General features: G+C 44.3%; 1 protein-coding gene across 1 annotated transcript; it reads left to right on the forward strand.

Annotated features, from left to right (window-relative positions):
• The first annotated feature begins 1,525 nt into the window (after positions 1–1,525).
• Positions 1,526–10,812, forward strand: LOC123366105 (defensin-B5-like). The gene is made up of 3 exons (XM_045009222.1): positions 1,526–1,693; positions 9,071–9,152; positions 10,558–10,812. Exons 1-3 carry the CDS (start codon positions 1,526–1,528, stop codon positions 10,674–10,676), a joined length of 369 nt encoding a protein of 122 aa, XP_044865157.1. The 3' UTR covers positions 10,677–10,812.
• Positions 10,813–11,073: the final 261 nt, after the last annotated feature.

Raw genomic sequence — 11,073 nt, forward strand, 5'->3', positions numbered from 1 at the left:
GGTGGGGAGGGGGCAGCAGACCATCATCAGAAAGGATGGCCCAGATCTCATGGAAACATAGGGTGAGTGAAAGGGAGTGAGTCTTGGCTTCTATGGCATGGGCTACCTAAGTGACTGCCCTTGCTTAGAAACCTAACTCCAGGAGAAAGTTTGTGACTGCGGATCCCAAGCAGAAGGAAGCACCTATCTCTGGCCCATCATTGTCCTCCATGCAGCGTGACATTGTAAGTTTGGTGAGTGAGAGGTCACGCTGTGCAAAGGACACCATTTTATAGAGCAGTTCTTCTGGGATGGCGAACGTATTCAGGGGCCAGACAAAATCATCCCCATGAGCTGGTTTTCCCCCCCCCACCCCATAGGCCACCAGTTGAAGCACCATGAGCCAGGTGCACCAGGTCACCAGATTAGGTGACTAAGCCCCTCTCGTCTCCCCACCCCTCTCCTCAGCATTTCACTCCTGACTAGCTTAGCCAGCTCCCCACTCAGCTGGCCTCCTTGTGAAAATCCCTTCCATAGACACCTAACTCTCCCCATATGTTGTATGGGAAACTTGGGCACCTTGCTCAGGCTTGAAAATCCCACTGGGCGGCAGGGCTCTAATGGTTAGGCGTTGCACGAGCCAGTAACACAACGCTCAAGTGCCGTTAAGGATCTGGACTTAGTCTCTCTGTGCCTCCATTCCCCATCCTTAAAAGAGGGGTAACAGCACTGCCCTCCCTCACCGGGGTGTTGAGAGGAGAAATACCTTAATGATTGTGAGGCACTCAGACGCAACAGTAACAGATAAGTACCTTAGCTAGCATACCAGAGGATCTGCTTTCCTCTCGTTCCATACACAGGATTGCAGTACTCGTCAGTCATGATGGCACCACGTAGTTCGAAAATGGCACAGGAATCAAATGAGTTCTAGGAAAGAGAGGAAATAAGGAGGCTACCCACAGTCCATTGTGAAAACTGCCCAGAAGGCTTTGAGGCTGGAAATAGTGCAAAGGACCCTGGGAGATACTTACCCACAATGCAATGCCATTCAATCTATGTGAGCAGAATGCTGTGTAGACGCAAGCCTCGCACTGCGATATGGCTTGTGACAGTGTGAATGCAGAAAACCAATTTGATGCAATAGTTTAGCTACATTGGTAGAAGATAAAACCTTACAGAGACCCCTGTGCCCTAGTAGTTGAGCACCTAACCCAGTGTAAATTTGCACTGGCAATCAGTAAATAATCCCCACGATAAGCACCATTAGACAGTGTTAGCACATCGCAAGGGAAGAGGTGGAAGCCGCATTGCTTGGGACATTTTCCACTAGACTGCTCAGGAGACAAGGCAATGGACTGCTAAAATCAATCTGGCACTGATCCCGAAGAGCAGACTAGATGACCTACCTGCTCTTTCCTAATATCTGATTGTCACGAGTCAATGATTTCTATGTTGCAAACACTCCTGCGAAGCACAGGGGCCTGCGTGGATAACACAGTCGTCTTTTCTGGCCCTATGTCATCTGTATGGGTGGGGGATTAGAGGAATGAAAAGGCCTGTTGTTCTGATCTGGTGGCTCTGCCCTGAGAGCCGTAGCCTTTCAGTTTATTCTGGAGTTGCTGAGGATCATCCCTTCTGCTCACCACCTGTTTCACTGTTTATTCAGTTGGGCAGACACTGTACAGCATCAAGGGGACCCTTGACTTTACAGCAGGTACAAAGACAATTATCCTTTCAAGTCTGGGAGTAGATAAAACACAATGACATCAAGGAGGAGTCCTTTCAATAGGGCTGTTTTCGTTCCCAGGTTACTCCTGATGATGTCCTCACTCCTCAAGGCTTTCAGCTTGCTCTTCATGCACGCGCTTTCCCATGGGCCTCTATCTCTCTTCTGCCCAGGAGCCTGCAGGTTTCCATGTTCCTATACCTGCCTTTAATGATTCCTGGCAGAGTCCTGCTGCCGCCTTTGGATTCTATTCTCATGAGCAGCAGGAATTGTTCAGGCGCATCCTGCATCGCTCACCAGCACACAGGAGAATTTAAACCGAACAACCAGTTAACCAGCGAATCCCAAATCCCCACTTATAAAGAAATAACACAGCTGGATTTTTAGATACCTATCTGCGTCACTTTTCTGAGTATAAATGTATATTAAAATATGGTGGCCAAGATTTTCCAAAGCAGCAAGTGATTTTTAAGGGCCTCACTTTGGGGGCACTCAAACTGGCACACCTTCAAGGGGCCTGTTTTTCCCCCAAAAGAACTGAGCACCTGTCCTCTGACACTCAAGGCCTTTCGAAGATTTCTGAAGTTGAGCCCCGCAAAATCACTGATCACTTTTGAATACCTTAGCCCTAGGCTATTGCTTTGTTTATTTTCTATTTGTAATTCACGCTGTACGATTTGTAGGGCTAGTTTAAAAAAAAAGGGGGGGGAATTCTCTTCTAGGAAAAGTTTTTGACAAAATGAATGTTTTATTTTGTTGGAAATTTTTCACTGAATATTCTGATTTTTTAACAAAACTGTTCAGTACAAATATTTTATTGTGATTTGAATCAAATGGAGTTGAAATTTTGTGGGGTTTGCGGACTACCCACCACCAATGGATAAAAGGGGGAATGAGTGAGGGAATGAAGGGTTTATTGGGACAGGGACTGTTTGTACAGCACCTAGCACAATGGGGCCCTAGTCCAAGACTCTAGCTCCTAGATACTACCACAAAACCAATAACAATAATTAATAATAATTATTTCTTTCCAATGAGATAGAATTGGAAAAATGTTCAAACCGTTCAAAGATTTTTGATTTTTTGATGAAATGTTTTGAAATGAACAATTTTTGTTTTGATTTGAATCAAATGGAACAAATGAAAAATGGTTCGGTTTTCATTTTTTATGGGCTTTCCCCCCTTTTCTTCTCTCTTTTCCCCTTAGAAAGAGAAAAAAGTGCAACTGCTCCCCCACCCTCCAAAATGAAAAAGTTTGGATTTGTTTCCATGTGATTCAAATCAAAACAAAAATTGTTCATTTCAAAACATTTCATCAAAAAATAAAAGCATTTCTAATAGTACCAAGATATATTTTTAAATTCTACCTCAGCTGCAGGAAAGAATGGATCCCCGAGGAGAACAGTCAAACAGCTGGAAAGCAGGAGAGATTATCAACTTTAAATCTAGAATAAATAGAAAGAACTGCAGGTGGAGAGCAGAGACAGCAGACCAGAGCAACTTGGAATGAAGTGGGAGGTAATTTTGCAATAACCTATCTGTATGATGGATGACTTCACTGATCCCATTCTTAGGGAAACTTACTAGCTGATTTCCATGCAAATTATTAGTAGCAGTCTTCTTTCAGATAGGCTAACTCATAGTTACTTAGTAAGTGGAGATTTTCTAATTTACCCTGCAGGGAGTCCCTTGTAGTCAGCAAGCATGTCTTTCAGTCATAGGTTCATAAGGTCAGTTTATCCATTGATATCATGTGGGCAAGGCCTTCTGTAGATGGACTGGATTATTTCCAGCTTCTAGCTATTCCACTCTGTGCAACCAAGGAGAGAAGAGGACAGACATCTCATTGGTAGCGCCTGCGGAGGAAGCTCTGTGTAAAACCCTGGGATCTGCGGCCCATTGAACTGTAGCAGTGTCCAGAATGCACTGGCTGACCATTTGCCAAAAGTCAATGATGTGAGGAAACTCCCATCATATGTTCAGAAAGGAGCCACCTATGCCAGAGTAAAGGAGAGCTAATGGTGATGCGTTGAACTTTACTGCTCATGATCCATTTGTAGCTGAGTTTCCCTTGCTAAGCCGTAGAGACATTTTACCAGTTGTTGCCAATTTTTGTCAACTGGGCATTGAATAAGTTAAGTGTCCAGGTATCTCTGCCAGACAGGTGTTTGTCTGTCTGTGGCCCTACTAATTGCATCCCCTGTGTGTAGTTCCCTGACTATTTTATCTGGAGACTGATTCTCATGTGCATTAAGGTTCTGGTAGTATGGCAGTGTGCAAAGGGCTCATTCCTTCTTTAAGGCTTTACACTGTCTTTACTCTGTTCGAGTAGCTTCAGCATCATGCATTCACACACCTATCTTTAATAGGGGAACAAAGAGGACTGGAGGAATTTAAGACCGGTTAGCCTAATTTTGATGCTTGGCAAGATACTGAAACAAATTATTAAACAATCAATTTGTAAGCACTGAAGAATAGCAGGATTATAAGGAATAGCCAGCATGGATTTGTGAAGAAAAAAATCATGCCAAATCAACCTAATTTCCTTCTTTGATAGGATTCTTGGCTTAATGGTTAGGGGGAAGCTGTAGACGAAATATATCTTGATTTCGGCCAGGCTTTTGACAAACTCCCACATGACATTCCCATAAGCAAACTAAGGAGATGTAGTCAACAACAGTGAGACTCAGACCTCAGTAGTTCAGGAGCCAAATTAGTGAACAACATTACTTAAAAGAGCCACAGTCGTGCAAATTCATTGTTTCATTTACAATAGTACTATTCATATGTCAGGGTTCCCTTCCCACTCTGATCTCTGGGGTACAGATGTGAGGACCTGCATGAAAGACCCCCTAAGCTTATTTCTACCAGCTTAGGTAAAAAAATTCCCCAAGGCACATATCCTTCCTTAGTCCTTGGATGCTATTGCTGCCACCACCAAGTGATTTAGATAAAGATTCAGGAAAAGGACCACTTGGAGTTCCTATTTCCCCTATTTCTTTGTTTACTCTACCTTGCAACTTGGCTTTTTTTGTTTGATGGAACATATAGCAACACATGCCTATTACCACCACCACTGTTAGGACCTGGATCCCCATTAGGAATATGCTTAGAGTGCGAACTACTGGATGTAAAGTCACATCCTCGGGGATTGCCCACCAGGGTGTTTCCACCGCTTTTTGAACCTCATCCACTTCATGCATTTGCTGCTGGATTAAGTGGGCTATTGGTATGAGGGATTCCTTAGTTTTTGTTACTAATTCATGTATATGTAAATGTAAAAATGTTACTGGTGGAAACAAATCTACCAATAGGTTTCCACCGGACTGCTACCAGGAAGCTTGTCACGATCCATATTCAAGTTGGCATTTTAACCAGATCAGCGGTCGGGGTCACCAGTGTTGTCAGAGCGGTACCGGCGTGGTGCTCTGCTTTCTCCTTGTTGATATCACTCGGCTGCGTGCGTGAGTTCCCTCTGTGTGCTGCCCCAGCTCTGCAGGTAGCTGACACAGCAGACCCGACGAGAATCCCCAATGACCACAGAGTCCAGTAAGGTGCAAAGTCACGGCGGCTAGGTTTATTGCGATCTCGGACACAATTGCAGTTCCCTGTAGGTTTCTTAGCCTAATTCAGGGCATACTACGAGAAAGTGCCTCTTGGCAAGGACCCGGCTTAGTGGCGGGACTTTCCACTCCCCCTACGGCCGGACAAAGGCACCTCCCCAGGGATGCATTCTTATACACAGATACAAACAAGTTACACATCACACCTGACGTATTGAAGTGCAACCTCTCTATGTAGCAAGTTACAACCCTTCTACGTATTACGGTACCGCCTTCTACCTTGTACATGTTGGTTCGAACAAAACAACTCTATCCATCATTTTACCCTTTTGCCCCTGTCATTGGGATGGGTCGGCCTGTCCTCCTGTTATCTATGGAATGTTTCAGTATAATATGTTCTAGTACTGTGTTTATTTTTTGGTATGCTAGGTGAATATGTATTTCTGCAGTATCAGCCCTTTTCGTGCCAGCTTCTGTGAACCAAGCCGGCCTCTGGCTCACAGCTTAACTTTGCTTTTTGTTAGCAAAGTCTTGTTCATTACTTCAGTTCAGGCCTCAGGCCTCATACTAGGCCTTTATCAGGGCCTGCACTTACTACACCATATAGACTAACAGACGTTTCGCAGCATGAGCTTTCGTGGGTGAATACCCACTTCGTCGGATGCAAGTATTCACTCATGAAAGCTCATGCTGCAAAACGTCTGTTCGTGTGTAAGGTGCCACAGGATTCTTTGCTGCTTATTTCAGGTAGAGTTTTAGAAGATGTTTTTCCTGCCCTGGTCCTTCTCTGTCTGAGAGAGAACAACAAATAGAGCACAAACAAAAACCTCCCCCAACAGATTTGAAAGGATCTTCTTCCCTTATTGGTTCTTTTGGTCAGGTGCCAACCAGGTTATTTGATCTTCTTAACCCCTTACAGGCAAAGGAGGGATTTTATGCTACCCTTAGCTGTATGTTTATGACATCGTATTTAAACAGGATGACAGTAGAAATATCTATCTATGTATTTATGCATCTAGCTATCTAGCTATCTATCTAGCTACCAATTCTTACAGCAAATAAGTTAACAACTTAGTGCAAGTAGATAAATTAATTGGTTAATCACATAGTAAAAACATCCTGGTTAATAATTTAGTTTGGTTAATAATTAAATCACACAGTATTTTAATAGCATGTGCTGCAAAGAGCCACAGGAGGCAAATTAAAGAACCACTTGCGAGTTGCAATCTGAGTGTCACTGGCCTAGAGAAAAGTCCTATGAGGTAATCACACAACTGGTTGAAAGTCAATATTCAAAGAGTTTTTATCAGTGGTTTGCTGTCAAACTGGGAGGACATGTCTAGTGGGGTCCTGCAGAGGTCTGTCCTTGGTCTGTAACTGGTCAATATTTTCATTAATGGCTTGGATAATGGACTTAAGACTCTACTTCTGAAATTTGCAGATAACACCAGCTGGGAGGGGTTGCAAGAACTTTGGAGGACAGGATTAGAGTTCAAAAAGACCCGCACAAATTGGAGAATGAGTTTGAAATCAACAAGATGGAATTCAATAAAGACAAATGCAAAGTGCTACATTTAGGAAGGAAAAATCAAATGCACAGCTACAAAATGGAGCATAACTGGCTAGGTGGCTGTGCTGTTGAAAAGGATCTAGGGGGTTTAGTGGATCACAAATTGAATCTGAGTCAACAATGTGATGGAGTTGCAAAAAAAGACTAATATCATTTTGGGGCCTATTAACAGGAGTGTCACATGTAAGACGTGGAAAGTAATTGTCCTGGTCTACTTGGCGCTGGTGAGGCCTCAGCTAGAATACTGTTTCCCATTCTGATCACCACATTAAAGAAAGATGTGGATAAATTGGGGAGAGTCCAGAGGAGATCAACAAAAATGATAAAAGGTTGAGAAAACCTGACCCATGAGGAAAGGTTAAAAAGACTAATTAGGCTTAATCTTGAGAAAAGGAGACTCAGGGGGACCCTGATAACAGTCTTCAAAGGGCTATTATAAAGAGGATGGTGATCAACCTTTTTCCATGTCCACTGAAATAATAGGTTCAATTTGCAGCCAGGGGGATTTGGGTTAGATATGAGGAAAATCTTTCTAACTACAAGGGTAGTTAAGATCTGGAACAGGCTTCCAAGTAAGACAGTGGAATCCCCATCGTTGGAGGTTTTTAAGCAGAACTTGGACAAACACCTGTCAGGAATGGTCTAGGTTTACTTGGTCCTGTCTCAGTGCAGGGGGTTGGATTAGATTATTCTTGTCTAAAATTGAACTCTAGGTGAGAGGAAGAATGGTCCAGTGCTCTGGGTCCTAGCTGAGGACTTCATAGAATCATAGAAGATGAGGGTTGGAAGGGACCTCAGGAGGTCATCTAGTCCAACCTCCTGCTCAAAGCAGGATCAACCCCAACTAAATCATCCCAGTCATGGCTTTGTCAAGCTGGGCCTTAAAAACCTCTAAGGAAGGAGATTCCACCACCTCCCTAGGTATACCCAGTCCAGTGCTTCACCACCCTCTTAGGGAAATTGTGTTTCCTAATATCCAACCTAGACCTCCCCCACTGCAACTTGAGACCATTACTTTTTGTTCTGTCATCTGCCACCACTGAGAACAGGCGAGCTCCATCCTCTTGGAACCCCCCTTCAGGTAATTGAAGGCTGCTATCAAATCCCACCTCGCTCTTCTCTTCTGCAGACTAAACAGTCCCAGTTCCCTCAACTTCTCCTCAAAAGTCATGTTTCCCAGCCCCCTAATAATTTTCGTTGCCCTCCACTGGACTGTCTCCAATTTGTCCATTTCCCTTCTGTAGTGGGGAGTCCAAAACTGGATGCAATACTCCAGATGTGGCCTCACCAGTGCCAAACAGAGGGAAATAATCACTTCCCTCGACGTGCTGGCAATGCTCCTACTAATTCAGCCCAATATGCTGTTAGCCTTCTTGGCAACAAGAACACACTATTGACTCATATCCAGCTTCTCATCCACTGTTACCCCCAGGTCCTTTTCTGCAGAACTGCTGCTTAGCCAGTCGATCCCTGGCCTGTAGCGGTGCATGGGATTCTTCCATCCTAAGTGCAGGACTCTGCACTTGGAGACTTGAGCTCAATTCTATGTTCTGCTACAAACTTCTTGTGTAGGTTTGGACAAGGCTGTGTGCCTCACTTTCCCCTCTTTACATGGAAGATAGCACTGCCCTGCCTCAGAGGAAGGTTGAGAGGATAGATATGTTAACTCTTATGAGGTGCTCAGATACTGCAGCGATGGGGACTGGCTAAGTACCTTAGATAGGTGATTCCAAAAGACAAGAGTGGTTTCCTAGTGAAGACCAGGCCTGTGAGGGGAGAGGTCAAGCATAATCTTGGTATGTGATCTCAAGCAGGTCTCACTGTCTTTTCTGCTTTTGCCAGGGAGCTGGTATTTATCTTTGATCAGAAGGAGATGACAAACCACTCAGGTGCTTTGTTTGCACATCTCCAGCAGATGGGGAGCAGGAGGGATTATCATAAAAAAATCTAAAGTACATAGATTGGATGTGCAGCTGAGGGCAGAGCCCTAATCAGAGTAATGTCAAATGGAATTTGGAGGAATTTTATTTACACACGCACACACACAATATCCTGTCCTCTGTTTTATAAACCCTCATAAAAACTGGGATTCTAGCCTCTTTTGCCTTTTAAAGCAGCATCGTCTCAACCTGTCTCGGAGTGTCTTCTCCACGGGAACACTAAGATCCCAGCCAAGCATCAGCCATGCGGGCTCTTTACCTTCTCTTTGCTCTTCTCTTCTTGGTTTTCCAGGAACAGGCCCGGTCCGAGGAGCAGGATGAACCCCAGGAACCTGCCTGGCTGGATCAGATAGAAGGAGCCAGGGTAGTCCGGGGTAAGACGCCAATTTGCATAGGCTTGTAAATGAGATGTCTCTATCAATGTGAGGGAAACACACCAATATCAGCTGATTGCAGGTCTCCAGGCTAGATTACTGTTGAGCTATATTTAAGATGCCCACTCTTGTTACAATTGATTATTTTTCAAGCACCCTCCAGTCAGCATGGGAGTCTGAAGCTCTGGAGTTTCAGCTGAGGATGAATTTCAAAGTGAAACTCGGCCCAAACCTTAGGGCTCTAGCTGGCTTTGGGCTGGAACCGTGTGAGCTTGGGGATTTTGGGCTAGAACCATGTGAGCTCGGGGATTTTGTATAATGCCAACTCACAAATCAAGCCAGGTTTGTCTGAGACTGGGACAGACTCCCATGGGAGACCTATTGAACCTGAGCAAAGGTCTCACAAGACCTGAACCTCACAAAAACTGCCTTTGCCCTGAAGGGCTTATAGCGTAAATAACTGTTGCAGTCTATCTACAGTAGGTGCTAATACTCAGAGATAGGGAAATACAGACCTGCTCCAACTTCCAGAGAAAACTCTGGGGAGGCAGGGCATGTAATAGCATAGACTAGTAGGACACTGGATTGAGACTTGGGGCTTCTGGGTTCCTAACTCTATCTAGATTAGGTACTTTTATGGACCCCCATTATCACAGTAGCTCACAGGCTTTAAGACATTTCTCTTCCCACCAGCTGTGGGAGGTAGGGAAGTGCTATTATCCCTCTAGAACAGGTAGGGAACTGAGTCCTAGAATGTCTAAGTGACTGGAACAAACATTCAGGGACTGTTTCTGGGTTCATACAGTGGGGCCCCCATCTCAGTGGAGACTGCTTGATTCCACTATGAATAATATATGGAGATATACCTATTTCATAGAACTGGAGGGGGCCCTGAAAGGTCATTGAGTCCAGCCCCCCTGCCTTCACTAGCAAAACCTAGTACTGATTTTTACCCCAGATTCCTAAGTGGTCTTCTCAAGGATTGAACTCACAACCCTGGGTTTAGCAAACTGGTGTGCAAATCACTGAGCTATCCCTCCCCTCCAATACCAAATTAACAAATAGTGATAAAGAGGTTTCAGAGTAGCAGCTGTGTTAGTCTGTAGCCACAAAAAAACAGGAGTACTTGTGGCACCTTAGAGACTAACACATTTATTTGAGCAAATACATTTGTTAGTCTCTAAGGTGCCACAAGTACTCCTGTTCTTTTTGAGTAATAAAGAGATTATTTTGCTGTGCAGATGTCCAGCTCTCTGACAGTTGCCCTAGGCTATAGCTGTTGTAAGAGTGCCCATCATTAAGTTAACTGGCAATTTCCATTGTTTGTATCACTCTAAACTCACAATCCCTGTTTCTCTGTTATTTGTGAATGGCACTTTGTCTGATCCGTCTGTCCTCTTTGCAGAAACACGTAGCTCCTGCTTTGCCCATGGGGGTCAGTGCCGATTTGGGTTCTGTGACTGGAAGGAAACGAAGATCGCATCCTGCAGTTTTGCTAGACCCTGCTGTAAAAAAGTGATATAAAGAACCTGCTGAAATCTGAAGAGATCCACACAGGGGATTCTCAGCAGCCAGAGAGGGGAAAAGCCATGTTAATTCTGCTTTTCTGAACAACTGATTTGAAATCATGTTCCTTTAATAAAGATGATTCTTGCATTGCTATCGCAGCAGAGGGCAGATGTCTTTTCTACTTCACCCTTCTGAAGTGACTGATACTAAATGAGGGTAGAATAATCAGCTGCCCTGACTGGCTAATAGGATACACCCGGCACAGATTCGAACTTGTCAGTAGAGAGGGTTGGAGCAGTTCTGATTAATTGAAACTTTGTCCAAACCAAACCATTTTGACAAAGATTAGGGTGTGCGTGGAAACGGAGCTCTGGATCCCCACAACCTTCCCAAGTTGAAAGGATTTCTTTTC

The sequence above is a fragment of the Mauremys mutica genome, chromosome 3, assembly GCF_020497125.1.
Source record: "Mauremys mutica isolate MM-2020 ecotype Southern chromosome 3, ASM2049712v1, whole genome shotgun sequence".
NCBI lineage: Eukaryota > Metazoa > Chordata > Testudines > Geoemydidae > Mauremys > Mauremys mutica.